General features: G+C 47.0%; 1 protein-coding gene across 1 annotated transcript in view; it reads left to right on the plus strand.

The window, feature by feature from the left end:
* Nucleotides 1-19,643, plus strand: part of LOC138768690 (nicotinamide N-methyltransferase-like) — a 40,736-nt gene continuing 21,093 nt past the window's right edge. Inside the window, exon 1 of the mRNA XM_069946643.1 lies at nucleotides 1-217. Coding sequence (XP_069802744.1) covers nucleotides 1-217 — 217 coding nt within the window. The remainder of the gene's footprint in view (nucleotides 218-19,643) is intronic.

Below are 19,643 nucleotides of genomic sequence, written 5' to 3' on the forward strand. Positions count from 1 at the left end.
ATGCAGGGAGGCCGTGAGGGATCCTGGAAGTACGCACGCAGCACGAAAACGGTGTCTACCCTCACTGGATGGCTGAACCACATGACCTCGAATCTTAAATACTTGGCTCCCAACTCTCGACCGCAGATGAGCTTTCAACCTATCCAGGGAAAGATCTTGCAGCAGGGAAAGAGAGGGATTAGTCGTGTTTTGGTTAGCGCTAAGATCAAGCGAAAAAGTAATCTCTGAATCCAAAGCACTTCTCAGTGCTTAAAAATAGATGATAACAGCAGCAGCATCAGCTGTATTCATTCTAGTACCCTGTGTGTACAAGTGACTTATAGTGTCCCTGTTTAACACCGCTAAGGGCACGTTATACATATTGTTCCAGTAGCCCACTAAGGGCACTTGATATATAATGTTTCAGTAGCCCAGTAAAAGGCATGTGATACATATTGTTCCAGTAGCCCAGAAAAAGGCACGTCATACATACTGTTCCAGTAACGTTCATACAGCATTATGCGTGATACGCGCGAATAACATGACGCTCTGCAGACGCACATTGGAATCATGTATGTAACACTGCGCAAGACATACGAACGAAATGTGTGAACATTGCCATAAATGTTCGTAAAGTGTTCGCAAATATTTTTGCTTTGCAACTGCAGAGAGTGGCATTATACCGCGATTTTGGGATGTTGGGTGCACCCAGGCATGCTCCCCCTAATGTCCCAGTGTCATTCCGGAGGTGTTCGCATCGTTTAGGGAGGTTTCATGGGGGACTTGGTGACCTCCAAGTGGTCGAATTTTGATTTCCAAGTGCCGCAATTTTTTTTCCCATAGACTATAATGGGATTGAATACGCGTTCGAATATCGGTGCGTATTCAATTCGAATTCTCGAAATTCGAATATTTCACTACTCGCTCATCTCTAATATACAGTATACCAATTACTTTAGGCTCAAATGGTACACGGCCTGCAGAAAAGCATATTGTATCATGTAACCATTTTTCTTAAAGGGGTAGTGCGGGGGTAAACAATTATTCACATAATAACACACATTACAAAGTTATACAACTTTGTAATGCATGTTATGTCTGTGAATCGCCCCCTTCCCGTGTCCCACTACCCCCGCACGTGTACCCGGAGGTGTGGTGCATTATACATTACCTGATCCGTGTCGCGCATGTCCACCATCTTGTGCCAGGACGTCATCTTCGGGAGGCCAGCCAAATCGCTGCCGCCGTCCCTGATGTCGGCCCCCCTCTGCCGCATCATAACTGTGCTCAGCCGCAATCGTCTGAGCACACTTATGCTCAGCCACTCGCGGCTGAGCATCTGATGCCGCTGCAGAAGGCGGCCGGCACTAGGGACGGTCGGAGCGGTTCGGCCGTCCGTCCGAAGATGACGTCCTGGCAGAGGATGGCGGAAACGCGCGACATGGATCAGGTAATGTATAATGCACCACACTTCCGGGTACATGTGCGGGAGTGGTGGGACATGGGAAGGGGGTGATTCACAGACACAACATACATTACAAAGTTGTATAACTTTGTAATGTTTGTTATTCTGTGAATAATTTCTTAGCGCCGCACTACCCCTTTAACATCTATTGGTCAGTTATGCAAATACAAAGCCCCCTTGTTTCAAATAAATTCAGAAAACCAATTATTTCAGGCTCTAACAATGCACAGCCTGCAGAGAAAGATATTATATCATGTAATCGCTTTGCTTGGCATATAGTAATCAGACCAACAGGAAGGCACCACAGCTGGCAACAGTTCATATAATGAGTCCTTGGCTAGGGTAGAGATACCAATTTTAGATATTTGGGCCTTATAGCACAGATCAAAGATTACAGCCTGGTGCTAAGTTTACACGGAGCGATAATTGGCCCGATCGTACGATTAACGATTTCGAAGTAACGATTTTTTTTTATAACGATCAGCGTTTAGATGGTACGATATATCGTACGGAAAAATCTTTTTGTGATCGTTTTGTGATCGCACGCCCGCAGCCCAGCCCCCCGCTCAACCGCAGCCCGCATCCCCGCCGCTCCATTCGCCACCCCCACCGCTCCGATCCCCCACCTCACCCGGGTAGTTCTGTCCTAAGCTGGATTGTTGTACCGAACGCCGGCCAAGTCATTGGCTCCTCCGTCCCATATCATCAGGGCCCCGGGACTCTTCTTATACCCCTCGCGATTCGGCCACCAACCTTTTCAGAGACCATGTGATGCCGGGCGAATCAGAGCCATCTCTGATACCCAGCACACCCACAGCCCCCGCCTCTCCAAACAGGCCGCCTCTCCAGGGGAACGCCTGACCAGACGCCGCATGCCGCTCCGGGTGGACGACATCATCTTCCCGCTGTTCCATCTCTCCTTCTTCCGACGCCTTCGCCTCACATCGCATCACAGACCGCAGAAGGGATTGGCCACAGTCTCAGTCAGTCCATGGGGGCAGCGGGGAGGTGCAGAGTACGTGCGGCTACTACGTCATGCCGCTAGCCCCTCCTGACACCTGTACTCACGTTTAAATATGATATCTGACTGCCTTATGCCCTAACTAGTTCACGGAGTGCCAAGTTGGGTAGTACAAGGTCCCAGGACTTTTCGACTGGGCGAAGCAAACTTTCAGAGACTTCCCAGAAGAGCAATGCATTACAGTAGGATACATCATCTTCTTTGCTATTTGTCCTAATGGGGTCAGTACCTTAGTGATGGTTACTGCCCTAAATGTTTAAGAAGGATTCCAGGCATGTACAAGGTTTTCCTCAGAGGATGACAGTCCCTCCCAAGGGTTTTCTAGCACTGCATATTAGCAGACTACTTGCATAGGAGAATTTGTAAAGCTTCCTTAGTCCCCAACAAGGGTCCTGACCTAAGCCAGGCCTGGCTTCATTGCAGCAGGAACTTCTCTCTCTCTGTGTCTCTCTCCACCTCTACTGACAATAGACTAGAAGGACCTCCCCACCAGAAACTCAATTCCCTTTTATATGGGCAAACTAAGCTGTGTAGTGACTGGTGGGGTTGTGTGGTGAGAAGAAAGAAGAGGCAGGATAGGTGAAAAAAATGAGGGAAAGAGCCTGCACCTGTGATAGGATAAAACAGAACATGTAACAAAAACAGTTAACCCATTCTACCTTCAGCTGTGCTCCATACATAACATAGAACACTGTAGACAGTGACACCTAGTGGGGAATATATATACTGACATCTCCTTCATCCCCTTTGTGTGATACTTGACAGAGATACTTAGGTGTAATAAAACTTAGTGGAACCACTTGTACTGGGACACTACATATAGACTTCCTGTGGCTGTGTAGCATGCTATATAGTGTTCTATGTGTCGCACAGGGGTGTTGCTAAAATCTGAAAACATACAGGCACTGGGCCACACACCGAACACACAATGGATAACATCACCACTTACATGTGTTGGCCATACATTATGTAGTGATGCACAGCATGGCCATAGTATAGTGTAGTGTGGTATCCAACTACTTTTTTTCTTCTTTTCTTACACCTAGGTAAAAGTGTCTCTACCCAGTGTCACAGTTAGTTTAGTCAGCTGCTGTGCCTTACTCCAACCACTAGGTGTCACATTCTCCCAAAGCACAGCTGCAGTTCACCAGGAAGGTTTAGTTGCACACAAACTCACCTCTCTGACACACCACTTCCTCTAGTGGGAGAGTTGGTGCCTGGCTTCAGGCCAGGCAGGACGTGCCACACCTTTCTCTAGAGCTAGTAACCCCTACCACTATGCGCTGCTAGACTCAAGCCCCAGGATAGCCGGAGATAAGGGAGCAACCTATGCTGTTAATTCTTAAACTCAGGACAGTCAACCCCCTTAAGTAGGAGAGAAACACTAAGACAGTACCGCAGTAGACTTTCACTCGGCTGAGTAGGAAGGAAACTACTAGCTAGCTACACCCAGAGACAAAGACCTGGGACTCGTACTACAAATCAGGACAGAAACCTGACACTGAGTGGCAGAAGACGGTCAGATGAGACTGAGACTCATCTCTACGTGAGTATGAGGAGTCTCATACATATCCTTCACTACATCCCGGCAAAGTACCCCAACTATCCCCTTACTCCAACATATCCTACAAAACCACGGAGACTCAAGTTACCGTTAACAGCCTCTTTATTAAAGTGCTTAACAGAACATGAATATAAATATTGTATAAATAACATAACATATAACACATATTCAGATCCACAAACAAGGGAGGTCTTGCAGAGCGCCATCTAGCAACATCAGTGCCAAAACTTTTCCCCAAGCTGCATCACCCCAACTCAGAGCTGATAATTAGTCAAATGGCACTTAATTATACACCACTGTTCCACGGGTCCTACCCCAGTGGGAACACATATCACCATCAGAACTGGGTGAGTATCATCCCTTTACCCTGCCCTGCAAGACCTCCCTACCAAAGGATGTCATGACAGGAAAAAAAACAAAAAGCCCGCACCTTAGAGTAGGCGGGCAGGCTGAAGCTGGTCCGGCAGGAAACTCACGCTCAACAAGGTCTTCACGTTTTCTTATAGACACGTTAACTTCACCCCTAGTAAGTGACCTGATGACCCCTCCCTTCCCTTCCTCACCAACCTGGCCTTATCCTTCCTGCAGCATCTTTAACCCCTTACTACCCTTTCCTTGTCCCCACACTATTCACTATCTATTTATTAACCCCCTACCCATGCTTACAGCCCCAGCTAAACCAGTCATGCCTGGCCCACTCTAAGGTTGTGCCCCCGCTACATGCCCTCTCTGTATTAACACAGAAGTGTAAAGAGTGTAAGTAATGATGCATATAGCAGTGTTGCTTTCCTTTAGGCTATGTTCACACACTGTAAAAGGAAAATATGGACACATTTTCATTGTAAGGCCATGTTCACAAAAAGAAATTCCGTCAGTCTTTTTTCAAACCAAAACCAAGGGTGGAACTCACAGGGCAAAATTATAATGGAAAGATTTGCACAGTTTCTGTTTTTTTAATCCACTCCTGGTTTTGGTTGAAAAAAGACTGACCAAATGACTTAATGGAAATAGCCCAATAATGCGCTTCCTTGCCGTCAATGTGAAATTGGGCAGCAGTGCACATAACGGATATTGGGTTTGTGATTGAAGACCTGGAAGTTCTCCCTAGAGAGTTTGATAAGCCTGTTTGTTATCTGAAATCACACCTCTAGCATTTTTATTCTGGCAAGAAAAGTCATAGATGTATAAAACAGTTCAATTCAAGATGTAGAAAGACAGAAACACATAGACAAACTACAACTGGAATTGTGCATGTGTTTCTGCTTTAGTACCCCTTGGTGGCAGCATTTAATTCTGGAAAGTACTTTGTTAGGCTATGTTCCCACACAGTATGTTTGCCCAGTATTGTGGTCAGTATTTTGCAACCAAAAGCAGGAATGGATTGAAAACACATCAAACACGTCATTTAAAGGCCATTGTTTTGAAATAACAGCCTTTACATGTGGATTTAACCCCTTAACGACGCATGACGGTTATACCCGACGGTTATTCCCGGCGTGAGCCCTCTGTGCAGCCCATGGTCCACGTTTGCTATGTGCAGCCAGGGACCGCGGGTATTAGCCACCGCGGCCGATTGCCGCTGACGGCTAATTAACTATTCAAATGCAGCTGTCAAAGCTGACAGCTGCATTTGAATAGTAACTGTGCCCCCTGTCCCTGGTGTCTAGTGGGGGCGATCACAGAGGGGAGATCCGTTGATCCCGGCTCGGCATTCCATGTATGTGGTTTGCAGCAGACCATTATAATAGAGTACCCCCTGTGTTGTCCCACTTATAGATGGCCCCCCATGTATCCCCCTTATAGTTGGCCCCCATGTATTCACACTTATAGATGGCACCCATATATTTCCGCTTATATATGGCCCCCATGAATTCCCCCTTATAGATGCCCTCATGTATCCCCCTTATAGATGGCCCCCATGTCTGTGCAAAACAAAAAAAAAGAAAAACTTACCTGACAACTAGCTCCCCCGCCGTGTCCTGTCTTCTCCTGCAGACTCGGTCTGGCTGTCGGCTGACACGCAGCTCCCCGACTCTGTCCAGTCCTGTCCCCGGCAGCACAAGCATCAGGGAGCTTAGTGTGCGCCGGGGATGGTACTTCCGACACAGGGGGGGGGGCATTTGTTATAGACGCTCACTGTGCCAGAAGTACCATCCCGGGCGCACACTGACCTCACTGATGCTTGTGCTGCCGGGGATGGGACCGGGCAGAGGCGGGGAGCCGCGCATCAGCCGGAGGCCCGTCCCAGCCTCCCTCTTGTTTACTGTTTTTGCTGTGATCAAGGCCATATAACGACCAAAACCTGTCAACCAAACCATGTGAGACTGCACTTTTTGTATTTTATGGATTTGACTGAATAAAGCTTAAGCTCTTAAATGATTGGTTGCTGGATTTTTCCTTTTTGGCTGACCAAACTCCCCCCACCCCACCCTTGTGACCCCTCCCGCCTTCCCAACCGCATCCGAAGCCACCCTACTCCTTTCCCTGGACTGCCCCTAGTCAATACAATCCCTTACTATAAAAAATGCACATTATACACATGTAGGGGGGCATTTATTAAGTCCAGCGTTTTTTACGCCGGACTTAAAAATGCCCCCACAGCTCCGGCGCTACGGAGATTTATGCAGAGGCGGACTGCCTCTACATAAATCCCGTGCACGCCGGTGCGCACCGCCGAAAACCTACGCCAGCTGAGGACTGGAGTAGGTTTTCGGCGTATATTTGGGCGGAACGGATGGTAAATCGCGTGGACTCTGAGTCCGCGCCCTCCGTTCCGCCTACAACACGCCCCCTTTCCACCCCCCTGGCGTACTCGGCGGAAAGTGCCGATTTGCGAATATTTTATTCGCAGATCGGCCATTTGCGTATAAAAAAATACTCAAATCGGCACTTTCCGCCGAAAATCATCCGTTCGCAGGATGATACATGTGGCCCGTAGTGTCCCAGTACAGAGGGGTCCACTAAGTCTTATTACACCTGAGCGAAGTATCTCTGTCAGATATTGAACAAAAGAGATGAATGAGATGTCAGTATGTATTTCCCCTTCTAGATGTCACTGTCTACAGTATTCTATGTTATGTACTAAGCACAGCTAAAGGTGGAATGAGTTAATTGTCTTATGTCACATGTTCTTTTTTTACCCTGTCACAGGTGCAGGCTCTTTCCCTCATTTTTTCCACCTATCCTACTTCTTCATTCTCCTCTTCACACAGACCCACCAATCACAACACAGTTTAGTTGTCACTATAAAAGGGAGCTTAGTTCCTTGTGGGATGTCTTCTTCTTCTGTCAGTAGAGTCAAAGAGGGACACACACACAGAAATTTCTGCTGCAGTGAAGTCATCAGGGGCCATAGAAGCCTACAGAGTTTTTCTCCAAGTGCTTATTACAGCTAGCATGCAGTGCTAGAAACCCTTGGAAGGGATTGCCGTCGCCTGAGAAAAAACTTGTCCGTGCCTGGGATCCTTCTTAAACACAAAGGGCAGTAACCACCACTAGGTACTATAGGGACAAGTAGGACAAATAGCAAGGAATTTGACGTATCCTACTGTCTGCACTGCTCTTCTGGAAAGTCTGCTACACCCACTTGTAAAGTCCTGGGGCCTCTTACTACCCAACCTGGCCCTCCTTGAACTGGTTAGGGCATAAGGCGGTCAAATAGCATATCTAAATGTGAGTATGAGTATTCTATCTCCTTCAACTTCTTCTTCTACTATGCACCATCTTGGCAGAGTACACTACTACCTGGACAAGAACCCCAAGGCGCATCCCTACTCTTTCTGCTGTACACCCTACTCTAACTACCTCTTGTCTGCACCTGCATCCCAAGTTATAATTGTATTGTATTGCACTGAAGTTTCTCCAGTAAACAAAGTTATCCTGGAGAGAGTCATTGGACTCTTGTCTATTTCTGTCGCACCTGCACTTGTTTACACTTGGGTTATCCTCTACCTCCAGCCACAACACCACAAAGCTACCCTGGCATAGGGTACACATACAAACAAACATAAATGACACCCAGGACTTGCCCGCTCACTTCCCTGCACGGCTCTAGGCTATTCTCTCTCACTGATTTTGTGGCCCCACCCGAGTGGAGAGTATGCAGGGGGGAGGGGTACAGCTCCCTGTGGTGCAGTCCATGGCCCCGTTCTTACAAGAGAGAATGACATTGACTCTGTTCCGAGCGCAGAGGGGCCCCCCATGAGTCATGGGCCCCTGGGCAGCCAACTACCCTGCCCAATTGAAAAGATGGCTCTGGAAGCGACTAACTACTTATCCCCTATTAATTAAAATTGGAATACTCCTTTAACCCCTTAAGGACAGAGCTAATTTCCATTTTTGCGCTTTTCGTTTTTTCCTCCTTGTTCTTAAAAGGCCATAGCAATTGCATTTTTGCACCTAGAGACCCACATGAGCCCTTATTTTTTTCTTTGCAATGACAGGCTTAATTTTTGCATAAAGTATGCTGTGAAACCAGCAAAAAATTAAATGTGCGGTTTACGCTGTTCGGCCTAGGATAAAACTTGTTATACATGTTCCTCAAGTTAATATGATTACAACGATATGTAACTTGTGTAAATTTTATTTGATGGCTTTTAAAAAATTAAAACCTTTTAAAAAAAAAATAAATGTTCCTTAAAATTGCTCTTTTACCATGCTTATAGCGCTTCTATCCTTTGGTCTATGGAGCTGTGTGGGGTGTCATTTTTTGCACAATGATCTGTACTTTCTATCAGTACCTTGTTTGCTTATATTCGAATTTTTGATCGCTTTTTATTACAAATTTTCTGGATTTGATGCAACCAAAATTGTGCAATTTTGCACTTTGGAATTTTTTTGCGCTTATGCTAATTTGGGAATTTACGCACGCAGCGATATCAAATATGTTTATTTATATTTATAAAATGGGGAAAGAGGGTGATTCTTTTATTAGGGAAGGGGATTTTTTATTAATAAAAAAAACATTTTTTTTACACACTTACTAGAAGTCCCCCTGGAGGACTTCTAGTATTACTGCTCTGATCTCACATTGAGATCTATGCAGTATAGATATACTGCATAGATTAATGAGATCTGTGTTCTATTGCTCTCGGCTGCTGCAACCGAGAGCAATAGATTGCCGAGCCAGGATCAGCGCCGGCCAGTACAGATTTTGGGGGGCAATTGCCCCAGTAGACCACCACCGATGGGGGAAAGAAGCCATTTAAATGCAGCTGTCAACCTTGCACACTTCTTAATTAGCGGGGGCGGCGATTGGACTGTTCCCGCTAATTGCTGCGGTCCCGGGCTGCAGATAGCACCCGGGATTATGGCGGTTCAGAACGGTATCGGCGCGCGGCCCCACTCTGAACACCCTTAATGACGTCAGAGTGTACATGTACGCCCTTGGTCCTTAAGGGGTTAAGGACGCAGAAGTTGACTACCGAAGCCTTGACTTTCTATTTGTATAAGAAACACCACCAAGTACAGTGGTACCTCGGTTCTCGAACATAATTGGTTCTTGAAGGCTGTTCCAGAACCGAGCAGTTCGAGAACCGAGCTGTCAATTCCCATAGGGAACAATGTAAATAGGGTTAATTTGTTTTTGCACTCTGTGGGTCAGGTGCAGAGCACCCGGCCCACAGAGCATAAAGACCCTGCACCACTACTTACTCTAAAGAGCGTTGATTTCCGTTGATTTCCCCACCCTCATGATGGGAATCCCTGCTTTTTTACAGGGTGTCCCCTGTAGCTGAGAAAAGCAGGAGCAGGGCGGCAAGTTTAAAAAGCCGCCGCCTCCTGCCTCTCTCTGGGGAACCCACTGTCAGCCCTGACCTATCTCCCCAGACACCCCCCCCCTCCTCCCAGAAGACCCGGAAAACATCCTGCACACTTCTGCAGCCCGCCAGCTCCCGTGCTGTTGCACCAGTAGTCCCGCTCATCAACTCCTTAGCCTCTTGCTCCCGCTGCTCCCCGCCACCTCTGTGGGGTAATGGAGAGTCTGCATAACTCCCCAAAACAGGGGAGTTATGCAATTTTCATAACTCCTATTGAGTTAATCGAGAGTTGCTCCAGTGTAGCCCTGCGAGCTATGTATATTACATACCTCCAGCATACAGAATCACCCTTTAAAATAGGATTTGGCAGCTAAGAGAATTTGCTTAATAACTAAAGTGAGATTTAGATTAACGATATTTGTAATAATATATATATGTTATCGTTGGATTGCTTTTCCTTACTCAACAGTTATTTCTTGATATTTTGCCAATGAAGCTAAAGGTTGTGGCAGCTGACGGAGAACAAACTTCAGGAAGTGATTGGGAATATGCAATATATTACACAATGTTTGGACAGTGGAATTATCTTTAAAACTAACATCCTGACTTTACTTACTGGTCTCAGCTTTCATATAAGCATCTGAACTTCAGGATTTCTTTCCTACAAAGATCTTCTGAAATTGAATAATATATTCAATAAATAGAAAGAATAGACATGATCACACATCCAAAAATGCTTATGAATGACCATCTGCTTCTCAGCAACATTTAAATTCTAACATCAGGAGTAAGTTTTACTCAAAAGGCCTAAGCCCACACACCACATCAAGATTCCCGATAAAGTGTGGGCCCCTAATGTAAAAATGGAGCAGCGCCATGTGGCAACTGTGCCATGGGAGGGAGCAGCCCAGTTGGACAGCAGCCCCAGTGCTGCCAGACATAGCCCCCCGGGCTCTGCCGCACCACCACCTGCAGGCACAGCACCACAACAGCAATCGCCGCCACAATGGAGACCAACACCATCGCAGTAGGTAACTTGAGGTAAAGGTAAAGTAAAAGTAACGCTGTAGCATTAGATAGAGGCAAGATAGGAGCCCCTTCCTAATTAGTACAGTACTCTGCTGGGATGTGTGTGAAGTGTAAATCTTGAAGAATCTCCTCATACTCACGTTTAAATAAATTTGTGTTATCTGACCACCTTCTGCCTACACAGAATCCTTGCTTGCCCTGATAGGTAGTACGAATCCCAGCCCTCTCTCTCCAGGTAAAGCTAACTATGGAAAATTTTCTCACAGTCGAATAGTCGAGCGTAGTCAATAGAGAGCGGATAACTTGTATCTGTGCTCTACTGCGAATCAGTCCCACTGCCTTTTCTCTCAAGGGGGTGACTGTGCTGATGTGAAGAATCCACAGAGTAGGCTAGGGTTATTCCTCTAACTCCGGTTACCGCAAGGTTGGGTTCAGCAGTGCATGAATGCTGTAGTCTCTTACACTGGAACTAGACTACACAGGGACTGCCCTTGGACCAGAACCAAACTGATCAGGAGGCCCCCTATCTTATATAGAGCTGTGTGACAGGAACTGTGTGTAATAGAGAATGTGTGAACAGGCAAACTTTACTTCCTGAAATTTAGCTGTGCACAGGGGGAGTGAGACACCTAGTGGCTGTAGCAGGGCACAGCAACTACATAACCTAGCTGTGGCACGTGATCAAGCTGCCACGCGAAACATGCGTTGGGGAGAGGGAGCCACTATAGACCACCGGACAATAGGTATACGAAGCACTTTGCTATTTTGCACCTTTGTTAGCTGGGCATTCTATATGTTTACAAACCCTGACTACACCTTAGTGATTGTACTTAGTATATATCGTTGGCACATGCACTTTATATATATCTAGTGTAGTTGTTTACCCAGGTTTTTCTGATACTATCCTGTCCAGGTGTGATCTGTGGTCTACCTGTATCTATTTCTGCATATCTCATTACCTTTTAACATTGTCTGTCCTATTATATGTTTTGAATAAAGGAAATTAATGTTTATTATCTTTGGACTTGGAGTATATTTATTGGTGTGTACAGTATTTGTAGGATTTATATGTTCCCACATAGTATTTTTGGTCAGTATTTTGCAACCAAAACCAGGATTGGATTGAAAACACAGAAAGGCTATGTTCACACACTGTTGAAATTGAGTGGATGGCCGTCATTTAATAACAAATAACTGCCATTTTCAAAACAACGGCCATCATTTGCCATTGAATGATGGCCATGCACTCAATTTCAACAGTGTGTGAGTATAGCCTTTCAGTGTTTTCAATCCACTCCTGGTTTTGGTTGCAAAATACTGGACAAAAATACTGTGTGGGAACATATAGCCATACAAAACACAAACTGCTGAGTTTACTTAGCAAAATATATCTTTATTAATCATATTATTATATAAAAATGACATGTGGATTTAAAGGGAATCCATTACCTCCATACCTCATACAGGGCTGCAGATACCCAGAGTTATGCACAAGCCAAAAAGACAGAAATGGCTGCACATCGCACCCATGGTTGACACGAAAGCTTGTTCAGCTACATTAAAAACCAACATTAAAAGTTAGTATATAATTTGATCAAACCATATTGCCTCATGTACCACGTGCAGGTCTCTGATACACATGAGTCCCTAACCAAAAAACATCACTGTGCCAGTCAGCGAACACACCCAGAGTTAAAGGGGTTGTCTAGGAAGGGGTGGGGTTGATTAAAAAAAAAAAAAACATGCACTCGCCTCCCTGGCTCCCACTTGGCTGCTGGTATTATTTGACTCTGGCCCCACTGTGCAGCTGCTTCTTAATTTATGGATTGTGATCTCACAGGCCCCCGCAATCAATCAGTGGTTGAGATGTGCCACCACTATAGACACTGATTGGGTGTGTGGGCCTGCAACATCATTGCCCCAAAGCTGTAGTGCCATAGTGTTTTGAGATGACTTGTCACAATGGCCAGGAGTGGTAACACTGACCCCCCGACACACAGGCAACTGGACCTTTGGTAGGACTAGTGTCAGGTGCAGGAGGTAGGTGCAGGTGCGGGGACAGAGATGACAGAGTCCCAACTTAGACAGTGCTTAACTTTACTTGAAATATCTTCAGTGCAATAAAAAAGTGGTTAGGTACAACAAAGTAACAGTAACTTGAGGTGAAGAAAGATAGAAGAATACTCTTGAGCAGGAGATAGGGGCCAGATAGGAGACCCTTGCCTCATAAGTGTTAAAACTCTGTCAGGTTATCTTATCTGACCGTCTTCTGTCTCGTTGACCACCCTGAAAGGTAGCACGAGTCCCGGGCCTCTGTCTCTGGGTGAAGTTACCTAGTAGTTTTCTTCCTACTTAGTCTAGCAAAGTCAGTAGAGAGCGGTTTACTTGCACTGTGCTCTATTGTAGTACAGTCTCTTTTGTCTCTCCTTCTTGGGGGGGGGGGGGGGGGGTGACTGTCCTGAATTTAGGATCCACAGCGTAGGCAACCTTGAAGTCAGGCCTTGCAGTGGATAACTCCTGTTGTCTGTAACACTGTAAACAGATCTGGATCTGAACTACAACATGTCTTCACTGGCCTTGAGCCAGGCTGGGACTCCCTGACTACAGGAAGTGGAGTGTGAGAGAGCGTGTGACAGGCTAATAACTGCAGCTGTGTCCTGGGGGAGTGTGACACCTAGTGGTTGGAGTAGTGCACAGCAAACTACATACTTCAGTTAGTGTTCGCACGAGACCCACTTACAATCCCAAGATGCATCAGGGGTGAGGCACATGTCTCATCTCGACTGTCAATCAAATCTGACTCATTTGCTTCAACTTTTGACCTATCTGATGACATAGAAAAACAAAAAAATTGGCCAGCACATCCAATATATGTATGACTACACAGGTGCATGCTGCCATAGCTGAAATACGGAGACAAATGAGAAAAAATACAACAGCACCCTTGGGAGCTACTTTCTCCAACCATGGTCACTCAGAGACACCCTGCTCCCCCAATGAAGTAAGGGAACAACTGTAGAACTCTACCTCAGTCACTGGCTGTGACCCCACAGGACCAGGAGATACAATAGACCAGAGGGTGACTGTGAGCCTGGAGTATCCCTTTAAGGGAATACTACATTGAAATGGTGGTGTGAGGGCTGCTTTGCATCTTCTTTATTCTAGTTAAACATTAGGACTGGACATAGACCCCAAACAATCAGCAACCATAATTATTAAGCATCTGCTGCCAGGAATACAGGGTGGGTGGGCAAACTGACTACACGTCAGTGCAGTGGAGATTGAGAACAGGAAGAGGAAGATCATGGGACTAAAGGGATAGGGAGGGGTTGGAGGAAGGAGGGAAAACGGTCCATTGGCCATAGAGCTCATAGGAAACACCCAGAAGTTATGCCTGCAAGGGGAGAGGAGTATGGGAAAGATTTAATTCTCCCAATAACTTTTAATGTTTTTCCCAGCAGCTGCTAACAATCAGGTTTTACGAGGAAAAAGAGGAGAGTACATGTGTACTCAGTGTACACCCTCTATATCCAATCAGGAGGCCTCCAAGCCGTTTTCCAAGAATTAAAAGAAAACTGATTTTTACTCTGATTCAGATGCTCTGGTGGCTGCCTGGTTATATTTACAGGCTGACAGCAATAATACATTGCGTTGGTGACCCTGTGCTGTTCGTACAGGCATTACTGCAAAGTGAAAAGATCCATCTCGGTAGCTACTGTCTCTATTGAGCGATCCAGGGCCACAGACTTACATTCAGATTTAGGAGCAATGTTTGGCTGTTTACTGTTTTTGCTTTAGTTGTTTACGGCAGCTCCCATAAAGAATGACTGAAGTGACTAGGGCTGTCTTAACAGCATTATGGACCCTGGGCAGAGCTCCATGCGGTGCAGTCCGTGGCCCCATTCTTACAAGAGAGAATGACATTGACATTGTTCAGAATGCAGAGGGGTCCCCTACGAGCCATGGGCCCCTGGGCAGCCGCTTACCCTGCCAATTGAAAAGATGGCTCTGCAAGCGACTAACTACTTATCCCCTGCTACTTTATATTGGAATATTCCTTTAAGAACACAGAAGTTGGCAACCAAAACTTTGTCTTTCTATCTGTAGCTAAGAAACACCACCAACAGGGCCAATTCTGGGGTCTCTGCCGCCCCCTCAGTGACAGCCAGCATTCTGCCCCCCCCCCACGCAAGCCTCATAACGCTGCTCGCACCGTATCCCCCACTCCCCCCCCCCTCCCGGCGGCCCCACGCGACCCGATCGCTCCAGCGCGTCCCCCAGCGACCCCGGGAACTCACCACAGCCGGGAGGTCTATGACAGCTGCAGGGTGACGTCGCAGGACCCGATGGGATGTGGAGACAGTGGAGAGCGCGGGCGGCGGGCCGACTGCGGTGGGATTGGTGACTGAGCGGCTGCTGTCATTTTTGTTAAGTGAAACTTAACTAAAATGACAGTGGGGAGGACATAATCTGCCCCTTGCCGGACCGCAGAATCTGCCGCCTGAGGCTATTCCTATATTGGTTCTATCTCTGGCCAGATGTGGTCAGAAAGCTGGAAACACCCAAAACAAGGAAGTTATGGAATTTTCATAACTGCGATTGAGTTTATAGAGAGTTGCTTCAGCAGTGGCATAGCTACAGGGGTCGCAACGGTCGCAGTTGCGACCCGGCCCACCAGCCAGGGGGAGTCTGTGTCCTGCCCGTTCACGTCGTGCCCCACTGTCTCTGTGGTGCCGTTCTGTGAGTTCTGTGTGTATAGTGCTGTGTGTTGTAAGCCTGTGCTGTGTCCTGTGTGTGGTAAGTGTGTGTGTGTGTGTGTGTGTTTACTGTGTCCTGTGTGTGGTAAGCCTGTGCTTGTGTGCTGTGTGTGGTAAGTGTGTGTGTGTGTGTGTGCTGTATCCTGTGTGTGGTAAGCCTGTGCTCTATCCTGTGTGTGGTAAGCCAGTGCTTGTGTGCTGTGTGTGTGTGTGTGTGTGCGTACTGTATCCTGTGTGTGGTAAGCCTATGTGTGTGTGGTAAGCCTGTGCTTGTTTGTTGTGTGTGGTAAGCCTGTGCTGTGTGTGGTAAGCCTGTGCTGTGTGTGGTAAGTGTGTGTGTGTGTGTGTTAAGCCTGTGCTGTGTGTGGTAAGTGTGTGTGTGTGTGTGTGTGTGTGTGTGTGTGTGGTAAGCCTGTGCTCTGTGTGTGTGTGTGTGTGTGTGGTAAGCCTGTGCTGTGTGTGGTATGTGTGTGTGTGTGTGTGTGTGTGGTAAGCCTGTGCTGTGTGTGGTAAGTGTGTGTGTGTGTGTGTGTGTGTGTGGTAAGCCTGTGCTGTGTGTGGTAAGTGTGTGTGTGTGTGTGTGTGTGGTAAGCCTGTGCTGTGTGTGGTAAGTGTGTGTGTGTGTGTATGGTAAGCCTGTGCTGTGTGTGGTAAGTGTGTGTGTGTGTGTGTGTGTGTGGTGGGCTTGTGTGCTGTGTCCTGTGTGTGTGGTGGGCTTGTGTGCTGTGTCCTGGGTGTATGGTGGGCTTGTGTGCTGTGCCCTGTGTGTGTGGTGGGCTTGTGTGCTGTGTCCTGGGTGTGTGGTGGGCCTGGGCTTGTGTGATGTGTCCTGGGTGTGTGGTGGGCTTGTGTGCTGTGTCCTGGGTGTGTGGTGGGCTTGTGTGCTGTGTCCTGGGTGTGTGGTGAGCCTGGGCTTGTGTGATGTGTCCTGGGTGTGTGGTGGGCCTGGGCTTGTGTGATGTGTCCTGGGTGTGTGGTGGGCTTGTGTGCTGTGTCCTGGGTGTGTGGTGGGCTTGTGGGCTGTGTCCTGGGTGTGTGGTGAGCCTGGGCTTGTGTGATGTGTTCTGGGTGTGTGGTGGGCCTGGGCTTGTGTGATGTGTCCTGGGTGTGTGGTGGGCCTGGGCTTGTGTGATGTGTCCTGGGTGTGTGGTGGGCCTGGGCTTGTGTGATGTGTCCTGGGTGTGTGGTGGGCTTGTGTGATGTGTCCTGGGTGTGTGGTGGGCTTGTGTGCTGTGTCCTGGGTGTGTGGTGGGCTTGTGTGGTGTGTCCTGGGTGTGTGGTGGGCTTGTGTGATGTGTCCTGGGTGTGTGGTGGGCTTGTGTGCTGTGTCCTGGGTGTGTGGTAGGCTTGTGTTCTGTGTGTGGGGTGGGTCTGTGCTGTGTGCATATGTTTGTGGTGGGCTGTCTGTCTGTGTGCTAGTGCCATCCTCTGCTGGGGCTGGGGATGCTACCCTTAGTTCATGGTCATAGAGTGGATGCTCTGCCTACCGATGCCACGCGCGGCACACCTTCAGCTCACTAGGGAGGAAGAAGGAATGCCTGAGGACTGCAGAGCCAGGTGAGTATGTTTTTTTTTACCTACATGAGGGGAAATATCCACCAGGTTAGCATGGCGGAGATGAGGGGTCTTACAGCCAGGGGTCATGAGACATGGGGGCACGATTAGCCCTTTAGGAGGGGAGGAACTGCCTACATGGAGCATACCAATTTACTGGGGGGGGGGGGGGGCAACTACCAGGGGACTACTTACAGGGGGGATGCACAGAGGGGACCTACAAACTATATAGAAGCACATAAGGGGCTTGTCTATTATTTGGAGGGACATATTGAGCATAATTACTTACATGAGGGCACAGAGGGGCACTGATACTGTGTGACGCAGTACACATGGAGAGTTTTTGTAGAGATGAGGACAATGTTGGGGTAAGGAGCCTAAAATGTTTTTCTGCCAGATCCTGTGGAGACAAGTCATGGCTGAGGACGTTTTCATGATGGCCGGGCAAGAAGGAGAACAAAAGGAAGAGTGAAGAACTCCGACTTGCAAAAAAGTCACAAGAAGAGACGACGCCCCCTGTGAGTTACTGAATGTATCACTTAAAAAGTCTGCAGAATCCAGCTGTCACTGCCGAGGGAGAATGTTTGCCTTTATATAGTAGATTTTATGCAGTAACAGTACAGTAGTATTATGCAATGGCAGTGTGGAGTGAGGCTGTTAGGGGGATATGTAGGTTTGGAGTGGTATGGTGTCACTGGTCAAGGGGGGGCCCCAAATTGAAGTTTTGCACCAGGGCCCATGACATTTTAGCTACGCCCCTGTGCTCCAGTGTAGCCCTGTGAGCTATGTAGATTACATTCCTCCAGCATACAGGAACACCCTTTAAAATAGGATTTGGCAGCTAAGAGCAAAATAAATTTGCTTAATAACAGAAGTGAGCTTTAGATTAACAATATTTGTGATTATATAAGTATTTGTAATTATAAATGTTGTTTTAGGATTACTTTGCCTTATTCAGCAATAATTTCTTGATATTTTGCCAATGAAGCTAAAGGTTGTGGCAGCTGACCGAGAACAAACTTCAGGAAGTGATTGGGAATATGTAATATATTACACAATGTTTGGATTGTGGAACATTCTATCTTTAAAACTAACATACTGACTGTATACTTACTTGTCTCAGCTTTCATATAAGCATCTCAGCTTCAGGATTTCTTTCTTACAAAGATCTTCTGTAATTGGATATTATCTAACAACCTTAGACGTGAAGAAATATTTATATGTAACCATAAGGCTATGTTTACAGCCTATAAATTAGGTGCTGCAATTGTGTATTGATTTAGACCGTATCTATAATGCTGACGTGTTTGTAAAACAATCTTCTGTCTTTGAAAGATTTGATGATTTATTTAACTCAGAGAATACCTGACAGTGGCCTAAGGTTTCTGGGGGGCTCACAGTTGTCCAAACCGCATTAAATGATGGAAAAAACAGCTCACCTCCCACACTATCCCCCATTGCTGCAGCTTTGCCAGTGCTGTCTTCCTCTGTTTTCCGGCACAAGCAGCTTGCCTTACAGACGCTGCCTGCACTGGAAGTTCCACTCGCCTATCAGAGGTCTGCAATTGTAGGAGCGCTGAGAGGTGAGCATCTGTAATGCATGCAGCTTGGGCTGGAGAACAGCTGCAAAGGTTTCCATCCAATTAAGGGTAGCTGCACAGGGTGCCATCTGCTGGGGGGGGGGGGGGCGACCTACACATCTACAAAAGTGGCCTACAAAGAGGGCCATCTATTACAGGGGGTCTACACAGGGGACCCTCTACTAAAGGAGTAGACTATACAGGGGGCTATCTACTATAAGGGGACAATACAGGTTGCCATTTATTTTTGAAGGACCCCACTGCAAGGGCCATCTACTATGTAGGGGGACGTTATTTGGAAAAAAAAGACTTTTACTCCAGTGGTAGAAAGATTAAAGGGAGGCAGCGCAGGTACACTGACGCGTGTCAGTGCACCTGTGCATGGGTGTGGAGCTGGGTGAGGTGAGGTTATGGGGGGGAGGCACATTAAGTCAACAACCCAGGGTCCAGGATACATTTAATCTTCCACTGATGCTAGATTTCCATGAGGTGAAGGGGACTGCACAGCAGATGTGGCTGGTCATATCTCCCTTAGAGACTGCCAAGTGCCCTACTAATTATCGAGTAAAGACTGCAAACAGTCTTGACTTCAGATAAGCAACCCTTCCTAAATCGCGAAAACATAGTCTGAGCCCACCAATCTCTCTCTGACTTTTATGGAACATGACTCCTTAACAGGCCAGTCCCAACCTGAAGACCGTAATTATGCTAGTTAAGCGCAGAGACCCAAGACAAGATAGACAAAACACAATAATAGAGGGGTCGTCTAGCCGAGACAATAGCAGTTGAAAATAGCAGTACAGAATCAGAAAACGTGAGAATAGTCTAAAGAACAAGCCAAGGATCAAGATTACTAGATAGAAAATCAGAACAAGGACGCAAGCTAGGCATTGACAAATAAGGCTCTTTAGTAGATGATAGGCAGGTCCTGATTGGAG

This window comes from Dendropsophus ebraccatus, chromosome 12 (genome assembly GCF_027789765.1).
Source record: "Dendropsophus ebraccatus isolate aDenEbr1 chromosome 12, aDenEbr1.pat, whole genome shotgun sequence".
Taxonomy (NCBI): Eukaryota; Metazoa; Chordata; class Amphibia; order Anura; family Hylidae; genus Dendropsophus; species Dendropsophus ebraccatus.